This window comes from Lontra canadensis, unplaced genomic scaffold (assembly GCF_010015895.1).
Source record: "Lontra canadensis isolate GAN:19392208 unplaced genomic scaffold, GSC_riverotter_1.0 scaffold217, whole genome shotgun sequence".
Classification (NCBI taxonomy): Eukaryota; Metazoa; Chordata; class Mammalia; order Carnivora; family Mustelidae; genus Lontra; species Lontra canadensis.
The window spans coordinates 227424-244733 of NW_022631211.1; the positions used below are offsets into that span (position 1 = coordinate 227424).

Sequence of the window (17310 nt, forward strand, 5' to 3'; positions counted from 1 at the left end):
CTGTTTTCCAGAGTGGCTGCTCCTGCTTGCATTCCCATGAACAGTGTAAGAGGGTTCCCCTTTCTCCACAACCTCACCAACACTTGTTTCCTGTCTTGTTAATTTTTGCCATTCTAACTGGTGTAAGGTGGTCTCTCCTTGTGATTTTGATTTGTATTTCCCTGATGGCTAGTGACGTTGAACATTTTTTCATGTGTCTGTTGGCCATTTGTGTATCTTCTTTGGAGAAGTGCCTTCAATTTCTTACCCACTTTGTCTTTATGACACACTTTGGGGGTAGCTAGTAGTATTTTCCTCAAGGAAAGAAAAAGAAACATTCAGAGGGGTCACACCACCTGAGTGGTAGAGACAGGTCTCAAAATCAGATCTGATTTACTCCCAGCTTGAAAGCACCCAAGGCCTTAGGACACCCTTCTGAGATTCCGTTTCTTCATAAAACTGGGGGAGGGGGGGCGTTGTGGTTTCTAAGCCTTTGTAGCAAGCAGAGGTTTGAAAATAGGACACGAACCCGGACATGCAGAAGCCTAGCTAGAGGTACCAGAACTTAGGCCTGCTCCTCCTCTGTGCTCTCTGCAGCCCCGCCTGTCCGCTGCTCCATGGCCCTGGCCAACTTCACACCAGCCCCGGAATTCCTCCTCCTGGGCCTGGTGGATGGAACTGACACTCACCCCCTGCTCTTCCTGCTCTTCCTTGGTGTCTTTCTGCTCAATGCACTGGGCAACCTGACCATGGTGGTGGTGGTGAGATCAGATGGGGCCCTCCGCTCCCCTATGTACTATTTTTTGGGTCACCTAAGCCTCGTGGATGTCTGCTTTACTACTGTCACAGTCCCCAGACTGTTGGCCGGCCTGCTCCACCCGGGCCAGGCCATGTCCTTCCAGGGATGCTTTGCCCAGATGTACTTCTTCGTGGCTCTGGGCATCACCGAGAGCTACCTGCTGGCAGCCATGTCATATGACCGCGCGGTGGCCATCTGCCGCCCCTTGCACTACCGGGTGGTCATGACGCCCTGGCGCTGCACAGCGCTGGTGGCAGCGTCCTGGACAGTGGCCCACCTGCACTCACTGCTTCACACGCTGCTCATCTCTGCTCTCTCGTACCCATGCCCTGCCCCTGTGCGCCACTTCTTCTGTGACATGACCGTGATGCTGAGCTTGGCGACCTCGGACACGGCAGCCGCCGAAACTGCCATCTTCTCTGAGGGTCTGGCCGTGGTGCTCACCCCGCTGCTCCTCGTGTCGCTCTCCTATGCTCTCATCCTCGTTGCGGTGCTGGGAGTGCGGTCAGCGGTGGGCCGGCGCCGTGCCTTCTCCACCTGTGGGGCCCACCTGGTGGTGGTGTCGCTCTTCTTTGGCTCTGTCCTTTCTGTCTATTTCCGGCCATCATCTGCCTACTCAGCCCGCTACGACCGCCTGGCCAGCGTGGTCTACGCAGTGCTCACACCAACCTTGAACCCTTTCATCTACAGCCTTCGCAACAAGGAGGTCAAGGGCGCCCTAAAAAGGGGACTCAGGTGGAGGGCTGTGTCCCAAGAGTTGTGAGGGCAGTTCCTGATTAACAGGCATTTCAAGAATAAGAACAATTACAAAAGAACCTCTCCTCCCTTTTCTAGCTTTGCAAAGCATTAGCAGTTTTGATCCTGCAGCATCTTATTTATGGTTAAATTAAAAATTAGACCTGAAGCAAAGGTGGCAATATGTTTATTTTACAGAGATGGGTACATAGCAATAAGCTAAATTCGTTTCCTCATTGTCTGAATGTTTAAAAAATAGAGATTACTTTTAAATTTTGGAAAAGCGAAGGGAGCAATCAGGGTACTAGGGAATGAGTCTTGTAGCTTCTGGAGAGGAAGAGGGAAGAGTGTGGCTGGCAGCAACCTAGTGGATGGAGAGGAAACCCAAGAAGCAGTGTAATAAGGTTTTTTAAAAGAGTTCCTTTTTGTTGTTGTTTGTTTATTTTTAGGGGGACAGGGTGCTGCAGTGTAGACCACACCATCTTCAAACTCTTTTTCTGGAAACTTAAGGGAAGATGTAATTTTTATAAAAATTTTTTAAAATTCTATTCCCTAGATAATATATCCATCATTTTCATGGCAAGAACTCAAAAATAGAAATAAAGATAAAATTCTTCTTAACTATCATTCAATCCGATCTCCACCTTTATCCCAGTTACCAGTTCAATACCTCCTCCACCTTTCTCTCCCTGCTTTTGACACATAAATAGTAGTCTCTCTCTCTACATATTTTGCAATTTCCCTTTTCATGAAATAGTAGTCCAGGAAATCTTTTCTTATCCCTACAAATAGAACTTCTTCATTTTTATCTTCAGTTTAACCAGCCCCTTATTGATAGTTATGCCTTCCCAAGGTTTCACTATTACAATAGTGTAATGATATCCTTGTACTAAAAATAATAAAAGATAACCTTTAGTGAGGACTAACGTAAGTACTCTTTGCATATATTTCCTTTAATCCTCACAAGATTCCAGGAGGAATATATTATTATTCTCATTGCACAAGAGAGGAAACAGGCTTAGAGAAACCAATTCTGTTAGACTCAGCAATGTCTTCTTTCTGGTTCTGAGCTCTGACTTGAGCTGCTGCTATATGGTCTCCTCCCTCATTATCCTAATAGTCCCTAGAGATACACTAACTCTCAATTCCATCTGCACTCCATCAGTGTGTGTAAGAACTTTTCAGATCTTCATGGCCCAACATGGTTGAGAAGATTTGCGTTTGTGTGCATGTATTTATTTATTTATATTTATTTTCAGTGTTCCAAAATTCATTGTTTATGCACCACACCCAGTGCTCCATGCAATACATGCCTTCCATAATACCCACCACCAGGCTCACCCAAACCCCTACCTCCCTCCCCTCCAAAACCCTCGGTTTGTTTCTCAGAGTCCAGAGTTTCTCATGGTTCATCTCATTTGTGTGCATGCTGAGATAAAGACAGAATTTTAGACTCTCTTCTGTAGACTAGCGCTGTCATGATATGGCGGCCCCATGCATTGGTAGACCCTTCTGCAAAGGACCTTCTCCAAAAATACCTCCAAACAAGTTGGGAAAGTTAACTATGCCCTTCGATATCCAAAACTATTGAAGGATAAAGAGTATGGCCTTACACTAACATCTGAACTCTCCTTAGAATAACTATTATTTTATGTAGTTTTTGAAATGGTATTCAAATGCAATTAGAAAAGAGAAATAACAGAACTAAGTATTTGAAAAAACTATTCATACTTATCAATACTGATATTAGCTTTGATTGTGTATCTTCAGTGCTTAAATATTTAATTGAAAATCGTTATTAGAAAATAAAAGAGAATTTAATAAGGTGGACTACTGTAAAATTGATATACAAAACAATCAGTAACTCCTATGTAAAAAGAGTACTTGTCTAAAAACACAATAGTGACCCCCCATTTTTTTTACATTTTTTACATTTTTACATTTTTTTTAAAATGTAAAATACCTAGGAATAAATACCTAGGAATAAATGTAGAAAGCAATATACAGCAATATACCAAATTAAGAAGTGTACAGAATTTAACTGAGAAATGAAAACTTGGAGTAAATGGAAATATATTTGTTATTTATAGTTTTTAAGACAACTGTATAAATAACCAATTCTAATTCATAAATGAATGTAATAATTCAAAGTAACTCCAGTTAATTTCCTAATAGGTTTTTTTTTATTGGAATTTAACAAAATAGATCTAAAGCATATCTGAAAGGAAAAATGTCAGGAAAGTTTTGGAAGAGAAGAATATACAGGAGGGCTTGTCACATAAGGTACCTAACATGTACTGTTATAGATAGAATGATGTCAATATAATAAGTCCAGAAATGAATAAAATAATAATAATATAATAAGGAGGTGTACATGAGCCTTAGGACATTATAAAATCAGTTTTTCATATCTGTGAAGGTGAAGACAATAAGGAAGGGGGGAAGAAAAAAGGGGCAGTTGCCTTTAAAATTTTGGGTGGATCAAAGTAGAGATATAGAAACTAAAACTGCAAGAACTAGAAAAAATAATGAGATAATAATAATGATGGTAATGATAATAATAACATTAATTTGGGGATAGAAAACCCTTTTCCAAGCTTGTCAAAGAAAAAATATATATCAAGAAATAAAAATCAACTTACTTGTCTACTTTGAAGTTTATGATCTTAGTGAGGGAAAAATGCATCACTACCAAAGTCAGAAGTTGAACAGACTGAGGGAAATGTGGTTTACAAGATAGGTAAAGTGGCATCACAAGAAAAAAGAAAATTGACTTAAAAGCAAAGGACGTGCTCAAATTACACGCTCAAGGAACAGTAGTTAATATAAAGGGACGTTTGACTTTATTGATATGTATAGAAATTCAATTTAAAAATGGTAAAATCTCGGGGTGCGTGGGTGGCTTAGTAGGTTAAGCAGCTGGCTCTTGATTTTGTCTCAGGTCATGATCCCAGGGTCCTGAGATGGAGCCCTGTCTTGGCCTCCTCGCTCAGTGGGGTGTCTGCTGGAAATTCTTTCCCTCTGCCCCTCCCCCTGCTCGAGTTTTTTTTTTTTCTTTCTCTCTCTCTCAAATAAACAAATCAATCTTTTAAAAAAAATAGTAAAATCTCATGTTTTGATATTAGGTTGATAAATAGTTGGAGAACAAAAAATCCAGTGTTGAGAACATGTAAAGAAACAGCTATGCTCATTCACTTTTGGAAGGAATATACATTAGCAGAATTCCTTGGAGGCAATTTGGAAACTTCTACCCAATTATAACATGTTTTTGATCTAGTAAGCCCATTTCTAAGAATGTGTCCTTAGAATCAAAGCACAAGTCCACAAGAAAACATACGGACCAGGCAATAAAATTGAAGTATTGTTCAAAATAATAAAGAACTGAAAACAACCCAGATTATTTAAATAAGTTATGGTTAATGCATCCATTCAACAAAACACAATACAGATTCTAAAAGGATTATATGTCTTTATATGAAATAATGAACTCAAAATATATTTTATGTAACAACATAAAAAAATGGAATGCATAATTTAATCTCATTTATTACATGCAAAGTTAGTCTTTGCATAGAAAATATCTATGCATATTGAATATTCCCCAAACTTTAACTGCCTTCATGGGGAGAGCAGAACTTTGGGGAACCCTCACATTCTCACTTTATTATTTCTTTCTTTATTTTTTGGATAATTTTCAATGAGAATGTTTTCTTTTTGTAATCAAAAATTTTTGAAGAAGAAATAAGGTCAAAGTTGGAATTATTAGGAAGACTTTTTTTAAAAGGTGAGATTTTTAAAGGCACACATTAATTTCAAGACACATATGAAAATGCATTCAAATAAAATCAATTACTATTCTACATTTAGTAAGTACAAGACACTGAACTCATCATTGAAGAGATTATAGAGCACCTGTCTTCAAGACACTTAAACTTCATAAAAAAAGAAATAAATGAAGAAAGCATCACAAAATTTTAGCATAATATTTCAGAGGAAAAATCCACCTGAGAGTAATAAATAGATTCTAATCCCTCTGTCACTATTTGTGCTACCTTAGGCTGTATATGGGTTTCCATTTTAGTTCCTATAAATTAACAATTCATAACAGAATCACATGGTTTATTGCTTACCATATGATTTTAATTCAAAAGATAAATTCTCATCCAAAATATAAATATTATCAAAAGAAGTAATCTGTCATTAACTGACAAGTGATAGAACAAATCAAAGGAAAAAGAAATTTTAGAATGTGGTCATTAAAAAGGTGAATCAAAACCTGAAATGAAAATTAAGTACAGAATAGGTCAACAAGGGAAGAAATGATGATCCTTGGGAGAGTAAAAAATTACAAAAGGATGTACATAATAAATTAGAAGATATTCTTCATGCAATAAGCATATTTGTCAGAAGCAAAGCACTGAAGTGGTTGAGAAATTTGGATTTACTTCTTAGAGAATTAGGAACTACTGAACATTTTTCTTTTTGTGCAGTAAACACTAAGGTTAGAGTGGTATTTATTCAAATTTGAATAATAATTTCTAAGTGTCCCCTACATGTCAGTCTTGTTGTACATCACCCCCAGAAACTGTGGTAAACCCAAGAGGTACAATGGACCCACCACTAGTGACATGTGGGAAAAACCCCAGAGATGCTATTAGGGCTGAATTAGCATGGGTACCACTAGACTTTACAGACACTACTCATTGTCAATATTACATCTACTGTTTGAAAACATACTTTAATCTTTAGAGTCTCTGTCCCAAAAAAGCTGTATTGTCCACTTTGAAAAGGCTCTTCCCAAAGCTCCCTTTATGTCCTGATTCCTCAGGCTGTAGATGAAGGGGTTCAGCATGGGGGTGACAACAGTGTACATCACAGCCATGACAATCTCATTAACGATAGAATTATTAGCTGATGGGCACAAATAGAGGCCAATGATTGTCCCATAGAAGAGAGACACCACAGAGAGGTGGGAGCCACAGGTGGAGAAGGTCTTGCGGATGCCCCTGGCAGAAGGGACCTTGAGGATGGAGGACACAATCCGTGCATAGGATGAAGAGATCAACAGAAATGGCACAATAATGATGAGCCCTCCCAAAATAAAGATTACCATTTCATTTATCTGAATGTCAGAGCAGGCCAACTTTAGCAGAGCTGACATATCACAGAAAAAGTGAGGGATCACATTATCAGCACAGAAAGACAGCCGAGCCATGAGCAGGGTGTGCAATAATGAGATAAAAGTAGTCAGCAGCCAGGACAGCACCACCAGGGACAGACAGAGCTTGGGGCTCATGATGGTGGTGTAGTGCAGGGGGAAACAGATGGCCACATAGCGGTCATAGGCCATGGCCACCAAGAGGAAGCTCTCCAGGTCTGCAAAAAGCAGGAAGAAGTACATCTGGGTCAGGCAGCCAGCATAGGGGATGGATGAGACTTGGCTCTGCATGTTCTGCAGCAATTTGGGCATTGTGACAGACGAGAAGCAGAGGTCAGAGAAGGATAAATTGCTGAGAAACAAATACATGGGTGTGTGGAGGTGGGAGTCCAGACAAATGAGGATGATGATGAGAAGATTCCCTAGGACGGTGGTAACATACATGGCCAGTAACAGGGCATAGAACAGGTCTCGCTGCTTTGGATCAATGGGTAGGCCCAAGAGAATGAATTCTGAGACAGCAGTTTGGTTTCCCATTTTCACATTGCTTTTGTTTTACCTTTTTAAAATTAAGAATGATTTGTATGAAAGTGTGAATATGTATATGTGTGTGTGTGTGTGTGTGTGTGTGTGTGTGTGTATTCTCCCCAGCTGCCTCTCCACCAGCTTTATCTGGAGCAAGGAGTGTGCAAAACCAAGTGAGGCTCTACCACCTCATAACCATCAGCACCTGCATCCTTCTCACCAAAATGCACCCAGCACTCCTACTCCAAAGAAAAGCCCATCTATTTGTTTGCCCACCCAGTTTACACACCCCCTCAACCACCCACCTCAGTGGTGTGGCAAAGGAGGTGATGAGCCAAAACTGATCTGAGCCCATGTTCTGCACCTGCCACAGCCTGGGAACCATTGAGAACCATGGGGGGTTCCCCAAACTGCAGAATGGCATGAAGGTCTGAGTTGCTGCAGATTAGAAGGCACTAGATGTTCTCTCATCATCAGTAGGCACTAGAACCCAGGCCCCAGAACTTCAGATCCAGTTCCAAACACTTGAACTACCAGAAAAATGGCTCCTCCACTTTAATTTCTTTGTTACCTGGATTAATACTCTCCTAACCCACATGAAAATCTTGTCTGTTTTCTCTTTCAAGACTTAAAAAAAAAAAAAAAAAAAAAAGACTTGATTGACCCAGGGGACACTAGTTAGAAAAGCAAGAGTTAGAAGGGAGAAGGAATGAGATGGATAGCAGGGTAAGCAGCTGAGTTTGGGAGGACCCCAGTGTGCATTTAAGTGCTGGGCCCTGGAGCCAAGCAACCTGCGATCACCTTACTACACCCAAACCTGTACCATGACCTGGCCAAGAAACTTTTTTTAAAATTTAATTTATTTAAAAAACAATTTTTTTTCTCACCATACCACATACCCTCCCCAATGTCCCTCACCCAGCTACCCCCTCCCTCTTACCCCCTTCCCCTTCAGCAACCCTCAGTTTATTTCCTGAGATTAAGAGTCTCTTATGGTTTGTCTCCCTCTCTGGTTTTGTTTCATTTTTCCCTCCCTTCCCCTATGATCTTCTGTCTTTTTTCTCAAATTCCTTGTATCAGTGAGATCATATGATAATTGTCTTTCTCTGATTAACTTATTTCGCTCAGCATAATACCCTCTAGTTCCATTCACGTTGTTGCAAATGGCAAGATTTCAGTTTTGTGTGTGTGTGTGTGCTGGCCAAGAAACTTAATCTCCGTTAGTCAGAGTTCTCCAATCAGCTCAATAGGAACACAACAGTACCTAATTTATTCTGCCAAAGAAAGTTAAGACCAAGTGTGGCATTGGTAAGATTTACTACTGCCATCATTAAGTTCTGTGATGAGGATGCAGTATTTTCCCAAGTACCCCTACCCTCATCTCTATCCCCCACACTATCCATGAGCAGAACACCTTGGTGCAAGTGAAGTAAGTGAAAAGGGGTTTTGTGGGGTGGAAGAAACTACTGGCCCAGAAGGGACAAACCTTTGGAACCCAAAGAGTGAGGATTTCCTCTGAAGTTATGACTTAAATCTATCCCTAGCTAAAGATAATAATACTAGGATAACTCAATGGAGGGTGAGGAAAACTGGCTTCATGGAAAGGGGCTCCCAAAATGGTCTTTTACACTCTGTTTACCTCACCCCCAAGCAAAACATTTAGGAGCCCACAGGAATCAGACTCCATCATTTACTGGCCTGTGACCTTGGCAAATTGTTGAACTCTTCCAACCTTACACTTCATCATTAGTGAATCTTACCTACCTTGCAGAATTGCAGGTTTGGAATGATTGGCACTTGCAAAGTATAGTACTCCACAAACATACAATTTATTTTTTCCCACTAATAGCTCTGATGATTCCCAGTTATACTCAGAGACAGGAATCGCTGTTGAGAGAGGAAAACAATGAGGCTGATGACTTCTAAATCATCCTGCAAGAGTTTCACTGCATAATTATGGAATCTTAATTTAATCTGTTAAAGGGGATTTTTTGGAGTAACTACCTCTTCTGAACCCCCTCCCAGTTTACCCAGCTTGTCTTAGTGTGGCTCCAGAGCCTGCCTCCTGTTTGTTACTTCCCCATCAGCTAGAGGCCCTGCCATTGTCTTCCAACTCCTCTCTTCTATAATGCTCTGACCCCTGGGATCCCTGGGTCCCAAAGAAACTCATTATTAACAAACCCAGTCCTTCCATCCACCCTTACTCCTGCACATTTCTGAGTAAGTCATACCCTGAGACAAAATTCTGGGTTTACTCTAAGTCTGATCTCAAGAAAGCTTTCCCCAGCCATTACAGCCCACACTAATATCTACCTTCTTTACCTTCTGCCAATATCTGTCCGCTACAACAGTTATCAAAGTCAAATACTGTAGCACTTGGTCACCACTGTTATGTGTTGTCCAGTGATTTCTTCCACATATACCAACCCTCTCTTCTCAGGTGGGCTTTAAGCTCCATGATAGCAAGCATTGTGTCAATTGATTCACCCAGGAAATCCTTAATCTATTAGTTCATTAATGCATTTCTTCTAGAAATATTTACTGGGTACCTACCATGTACAAGGCACTGAGCTCACAACTGTGGGAAAAACCAAGGTAGACATTGTTCCTGCCCTCAAAGACCAGCTAGATAGCTGGCAGACGTGGTAACTAAACAAGCTACTGCCAAGCATCACAAATATTATCAGAGGGAAAATACTAGATGTGTTAAGAGTGCATATTAAGGGGGTGCCTGGGTGGCCCAATGGGTTAAAGCCTCTGCTTTCAGCTCAGGTCATGATCTCAGGGTCCTGGGATCAAGCCCTACATCGGGCTCTCTGCTTCATGGGGAGCCTGCCTCCCCCTTTCTCTCTGCCTGCTTGTGATCTTTCTCTGTTAAATAAATAAATAAAATCTTAAAAAAAAAAAAAGAGTGCATACAAAGGACACCTAACCTTATCCATTAGGTCAGAGAAGACTTTTTTTTTTTAATGAAGTTTAAGCAGAATCTGAGGAGTTCTCCAGAAAAAGAAAATGAAAGCGTCTAGAGAGGAAATAGCATATGGAAAAACTCAGAGGTGAGAGAGCCTGGAGCTTTTTAAAGGCAAAGGGAGTTCAGTGTGGCTGAGGTATAGCGCCCTGTGCTAGGAAGCAGGCAGAAGAGAAGGGTCATTGGAAGGGGGGAAGGTGAGTGATACAGTTTGGTTATTCCTCAAAATGTTAAACATAGAACTGCCAAATGATCCAGCAGTTACCCTCCTTGGTATTGTAAGGGCCTAGTCAGCCAGAGCGGCCCCACCTCGGTTGAACAGCCATTTTGTTGTTTATGCAGTAAAACCTAAATTGACCCTGCCCCGCCCCCCCGCCCCGCCAAGGGAAATTACTTAAAAGCAAGTCCAGGAAACCAGTCCCAGGTATCAAAGCCCAAATACAAGGGCCGGTCAGGTCAGGTGGAGATGAACAGCCTGAATGCAGGGTTGAGTCGGGTCAGTGGAGACATCCAATCAGTAAAGCGCGCATACTGTCTCCCTAGCTACCAAGGAGTGTGGGCTCCGCTTTTGGGCACCAATTCTCACCAAGATGTTAGGCTAGTTCAAATGTCTACTATGGGGTGACTTGTAGTTCAATTGGCCACCCGTGTGGGACCTAGCATGACTGTGCAGCTTTCTCTGTGTATTGCAATCTCATTGGCTACCTGTGTGTGGCCAGGCCCAACCACATGGCCTTTGCTCTATAAAAGTTAGTCTGTGAGGCAGGGAGGGGTAGCACTCTCTCAGCCGAACGGTTTGATTCTCGATGCTCAGCGCAAAATAAAGCTTTGCTTGACCTTTGCTTTGTATCAGGCTCGCTCCTTTAATCACGGACCCATTATTGGGGGACCCAACAGTATATACCTAAAAAAACTGAAGTACTAACAAATACTTGTACATGAATGTTCAGAGCAGCACCAGTCACAACAGCCCCAATGTGGAAACCACCATCAGCTGATGACTGGAAAGAATGTGGTGTATCCAGACAGTGGAATATTTTTCAGCAATGAAATAAAGTACTGTTACATACCATAATATGGATAAACCTTGAAAACATTATGCCAATTAAAAGAAGACAATCCCAAGAGCAACATATTATATGATATGATTTATATGAAATATCAAGAACAGGCAAATCCGCCAAGTAAGCTGGTGATTGCTAGGGGAAAATGGGTAGTGATTGTTAATGAGATTTTTTGGGGGGTTTATGAAAATGTTCTAAAATTGATTATGGTGATGGTTACACAATTCTGAGTATATAAAAATTAATTTTATATTTTAAATGGATAAATGGTATAGTATGTGAATTATATGTTAACAAACATCTAATAAAAACAAATGTTTTTTTTAAAAAGATTTTATTTATTTATTTGACAGAGACACAGTGAGAGAGGGAACACAAACAGGGGGAGTGGGAGAGGGAGAAGCAGGCTTCCCGCTGAGCAGGGAGCCTGAGGCAGAGCTCAATCCCAGGACTAGGATCAGGACCTGAGCCAAGGCAGATGCTTAACGACTGAGCCACCCATGTGTCCCCCCAACCAAAACCAAGTCTTTATCATTGGAGAAATTTGTATTTAGTTTGTATTAAATATATGTATATTAATGTTTAATATCTCAGGTGTGATAATGGTATTGTAATTATGTATGAAAATGTTCTTGTTTCTAGGAGACCCTAAATGCTGAATTTGGTGGCTGTCTTGATGACTGAAAATTATCTTAAATAGATCAGCCATTTTACTTATTTTTTTAAGTTTTTAATTTCTTTTAACATACAGTGTTAATTTCAGGTGTACAATATAGTGATTCAACGTGGATCAGCCATTTTAAAAAGAAGAAGAAGAAAGAAAAGGAGAGAAAGAAAGAGGAAGGAGGGGATGGGGTTAATGATTAGAAGGGAGAGAGTGTTTGATATGTGCTATAAATATGAATGAATGAGATATGAACAGATTTGAGCAACTGATGGAGTATAAACAAAACAAACTAATTTGAAATTAAGCTTGTAGCTTTTGTTTTGAATGTTATAGGTGTAATGACACAGGATTTTATCTCTTAAAATCTCTATTCCCACATTTCACTATTAAAATAGAAATTCAATCATTTATATATTTGTCAATTACGTGGTCATTCAATTATCAAATGTTAGTTTTTCAATTTTCTTTTTCCTGGTTATCATTGAAGTCAAACATCTTTTCATACTGTTTATTCTTCATGAATTTTCTTTTTTTCATTAACATATAATGTTTTGTTTGTTTCAGGGGTACAAGTCTGTGATTCATCAGTCTTACACAATTCACAGTGCGCACTACAGCACATACCCTCTCCAGTGTACATCACCCAGCCACCCATCCCTCCCACACCCCTCCACTCCATCAACCCCCAGTTTGTTTCATGAGATCTTCATGGATTTTCTGTTAATATTTTTAATGTATTAAGTTTTTATTCTAATTTCAGTATAGTTAACATAGACTGTTATATTAATTTCAGGTATACAATGTAATGATTTAACAATTCAATTCATCACCCAGTGCTCATTACAACAACTCTTTAATCTCCATCACCTATTTCATTCATCCTCCTGCTCACTTCCCCTCTGGTAACCATCAGTTCTCTGTAGTTAAGAGGCTGAAAAATATTCCATTGTGTGTATATATTTACCATATTTTTTTTTATCCATTCACCTACTGATGGACAATTGAGTTGCTTCCATCATTTGGTTATTGTAAATATGCTGCTATAAACATAGGGATGTGTGTATCCCTTTGTCCCTTTGAATTAGTGTTTTGGTATTTTGGGAGGTAAATAGTCGTGTGTATTGGATCATAGGACAGTTCCACTTTTAACTTTTTGAGAAAACTCCATACTGTTTTCCACAGTGGTTGCACCAGTTTGTATTCCACCAAGAGTACAAGAGGCTTCCTTTTTCTTCACATCCTTGTCAGCTCTTGTTGCTTCTTGCGTTGCTGATTTTTAGCCTTTCTGACAGGTGTGAGGTGATAGTTCACTGTATTTTTTATTTGGATTTCCCTAATAGTGAGTGATGTTAAGCATCTTTTCACATGTCTGTTAGCCATCTGTATGTCTTCTTTTTGCTTTTTTATTAAAAGATTTTATTTATTTATTTGACAGAGATCACAAGTAGGCAGAGAGATAGGCAGAGGGAGAGAGAGGGAAGCAGACACCCTGCTGAGCAGAGAGCCCAATGTGGGGCTCGAACCCAGGACCCTGGGATCATGACCTGAGCCGAAGGCAGAGACTTTAACCCACTGAGCCACCCAGGTGCCCTTTTTTGCTTGTTTTTAATTGGATTATTTGGTTTTGGGGTATTGAGTTGTATCAGTTCTTTATTTTGAATACCAACCCTTTATCAGATATGTCACTTGCAAATATCTTCTCCCATTCTGTTGGTTGCCTTTTAGTTTTATTGGTTGTTTCCTTTGCTGTGCAGAAGCTTTTCATTTTGATGTAGTACCAATAGTTTATTTTTGCTTTTATAACCCCTGCTGCAGGAGACATATGTAGAAAATGTTGCTACAGCAGATGTCAAGAAATATCACTGCCTTTCCTCTCTTCTAGGATTTTTATGCTTTCAGGGCTCAGAGTTAGGTCTTTAGTTCATTTTGAATTTATTTTTGTGTATGCTTTAGGAAAGTGGTCCTGTTTCCTTCTTCTGCATGTGGCTGTCCAACTTTGCCAACACCATTTGTTGAAGAGACTGTATTATTCCTATTTGATATTCTTTCTTCCTTTATCAAAGATTAAGTTACCATATATTCAAGGCATTCAGTTTGTTTTATTTTTATATGACTTGTAAGTGTTCTTTGTATATTCTGAATTTTAATCTTGTGTTTTAGGCATATTACTGTCTGTCAATTTTCCTTCAAGTTTGTTTATGTTATCTTTTGTCTTAGATAAGTTTCCTCTTTTTTATGTGGTCAAATGTGTCAAACATCAATATAAGCTTGTCAGTTTCCACAAAAATAATTCTTTTGAGAATTTAACTTGGATTGTACTGAATGTTTTAGGATAACTGATGTTGTTAAAATAATGAGGTTTCAAAACTCATCAAAATGTACAATTTTAAATGGATCTACTTTAGTGTATAAAATTACTCTCCCCAATCTGTTTAAAAGGACACATCCAGGGTCATTGTGTATGTCCACTTATTGTGGTATTCTTTAATATCTTTCAGTAGTTTTAAAATTTTTTTCTTATATTATTGAACATAAATTCCATGGCTATTGAGAATAGGGTCTATTTTTCATTTTCTTGTTAATGGAATTTTCTGTTGTGGAGGAAAGTGCATTAATTTAATCTTTTTTCTTGTCACTATATATCTGTTGTATGATGGCACTGAGATTTCAGTATTTATCCATTATAGAAATTAGTGTTACCTTAGTTGCCTCATGGATACAATAAGCTATTTTAAGAAATACAATATTAAGTGAAAATGTATCATGAAAGATTGTATGGCTGTTCTGGTAACTGAGTATAAAGTGACATAAATGAAGATATAGAATAAAGGACAAAGAGCAGATTTGAAGGAACATGAAGAGTTCAATATGGTGCATGTTGAGCTTGAACAGTTCATAGAGCCTCAAGTGGAGATATCCAAAGGGCAGATGACAATAACAGTTTGGACAAAGTCTTGACTTCAGACAGAGACGTGGAGGTCACCAGAATGTACTTGAGAATGAAAATGGTACATTTGGATGCCATAGCTTAGAGAGGACAACTGAGGACACAAATGGACTGAGGTTGGAAAACTAGTCCATGCCATAAATGGAGCTAAGAGAATTTTGGTTTCTGGGTTTTTTTTTTGGGGGGGGGTTGTTTTATTTGGTTTAGTTTTGGTTTGTTATTAATGAGTGCTCTCTTTCTTTCTAAAGTGAAAGCCTATGAAAAGAAATAATAAAATCACAATTTGGGATATTACATAGATTCAACAATTGACACACTGTGTGACTTGACAAGAAATTGAACAACATGCTTTTCAGTCTACAAAATAATAACCATATCTATTCCTTGGGATTGTCATGAGGTTCAGGGTAGGATAAAAACATAGATACAAAGTTCTTTTATGAACCAAATTATATAAATTACCGAACAGAAAATACCAAACAGAAAAGAGGCATCCTTAAACTCTGAACTTGTTTACTAGCTTTCAACTTCTTTCCCCACTCCTGGGGAAAATTTTAGGTCCCCTCGGTATTTCTTATTCCCAGGTAAAGACAAAATAGACTCTTGTAGCAAGGGCTAGAAAAATCCATTTCAGCTCAGGCCAGTCAGAAAACAGAGAAGACATGAAAACAAATAAGGAGGGGGGAAAGGTTAAGAGATAAAATGATGTGAATCTTATGCAGAGAGAGGTAACTAGGAGACATTAAGAGGGAGGCTGGGAGGTGGAGATTCTGGATGTCATTTAGTATTGACCTTAGAGTATAGAGAATTATTTTATAAAATTATACCACAATGAAAGCAGAGTTCTGGCTTAAAAAAGGAACATAGTCTCCCATGAAAAATTAGTTAAAGAATGTAAGGCATGAAGATCGTTTAAAACAGGAATTCTTAAACTACACTTTGCCAGAATCACCTGCGGAACACAAAGAGGAAGGCTTAGCCAGGAGGTCACCAAGACCTCTCTCCCCTAGTTCAACTGAATAGCTCAATTTCATTTCTTTTACATATTGAATAACTACCATATCATTTTAACAGAATGTTTCCACGGTAAGGAAAAAAATCTGGAATAATACTCCAAAATTATTATATCTACTAGATAGAAATATGTAAAAATATAAAATGTTACCATCATGCAGAGAAGATAATTTTCTTTCTACAAAAGACTCTTCCCAGGGCTCCCTTCATGTCTCTGTTTCTCAAACTATAGATGAAGGGATTCAGCATGGGGGTGACCACAGTGTACATCATGGCCATGACAGTCTTCTTAACAGTAGAATTATTAGCTGAGGGGCATAAATAGAGACCAATAATTGTCCCATAGAACAGTGACACCACAGATAGGTGGGAGCCACAGGTGGAGAAGGCTTTGTGAATACCCCTAGCAGAAGGGACCTTGAGGATGGAGGACACAATCCTTGCATAAGACATGATGATGAGCAGGAATGGGATGATGACAACAAGCCCTCCCATGATAAATATCACCAACTCATTAACTCGAGTGTCAGAGCAGGCCAGCTTCAGCAGAGCAGACAAATCACAGAAAAAGTGGGGGACTTTGTTGTCTTCACAAAACCACAATCTGGCCATGAGCAGAGTGTGTAACATAGCATGGAACATGGTCAGCACCCAGGAAAGCACCACCAGCGAGAGACAGAGCTTGGGGCTCATGATGGTGGTATAGTGCAGAGGGAAGCAGATGGCCACGAATCGGTCATAGGCCATGGCCACCAAGAGGAAGCTCTCCAGGTCTCCGAAAAACAGGAAGAAGTACATCTGGGTCAGGCAGCCAGCATAGGGGATGGATGGGACTTGGCTCTGCATGTTCTGCAGCAATTTGGGCATTGTGACAGACGAGAAGCAGAGGTCAGAGAAGGATAAATTGCTGAGAAACAAATACATGGGCATGTGGAGGTGGGAGTCCAGGCGAATGAGGATGATGATGAGAAGGTTCCCCAGGACGGTGGTAACATACATGGTCAGGAACAGGGCATAGAACAGGTCTCGCTGGTCTGAATCAATGGGCAGGCCCAAGAGGACAAATTCTGAGATGACAGTTTGATTCTTTCTTGTCATGCTCTGTCTTCAGTATCTTTAGGAGGAAAAAAGTGTCCATTAAAACATGAATTTAAAACTGAACATATTTCTGTGATACATAATCTGTTAGGTGCTCTGTAAAGATACTTTATATAATTCTCATCACAATAATTACCATTTCTATACTCCAAATCTCTAAGGACAGAATCTCTATGATCAGAAATGACTTTTCATCACTTCCTTTTAATAATGTTCCAAAATTTTTAAAAAGATTTTATTTTTTTATTTGATAGAGACACAGCGAGAAAGGGAATACAAGCAGAGGGAGTGGGAGAAGGAGGAGCAGGATTCCTGCCCTGCAGGGAGCCTGATGTGGGGTTTCATCCCAGGTCCCT

General features: G+C 39.7%; 3 protein-coding genes across 3 annotated transcripts; 1 reads left to right on the forward strand and 2 right to left on the reverse strand.

The window, feature by feature from the left end:
- The first annotated feature begins 596 nt into the window (after positions 1-596).
- On the forward strand, positions 597-1541 carry LOC116862007 (olfactory receptor 1L4-like). Its single transcript, XM_032849011.1, has one exon. The coding sequence runs from the start codon at positions 597-599 to the stop codon at positions 1539-1541; it is 945 nt and encodes a 314-aa protein (XP_032704902.1).
- A 4710-nt stretch (positions 1542-6251) lies between these two features.
- LOC116862009 (olfactory receptor-like protein DTMT) lies at positions 6252-7208 on the reverse strand. Its single transcript, XM_032849012.1, has one exon. It carries the CDS (start codon positions 7206-7208, stop codon positions 6252-6254), a length of 957 nt encoding a protein of 318 aa, XP_032704903.1.
- Positions 7209-16009: 8801 nt separating this feature from the next.
- On the reverse strand, positions 16010-16954 carry LOC116862010 (olfactory receptor-like protein DTMT). Its single transcript, XM_032849013.1, has one exon. It carries the CDS (start codon positions 16952-16954, stop codon positions 16010-16012), a length of 945 nt encoding a protein of 314 aa, XP_032704904.1.
- Positions 16955-17310: the final 356 nt, after the last annotated feature.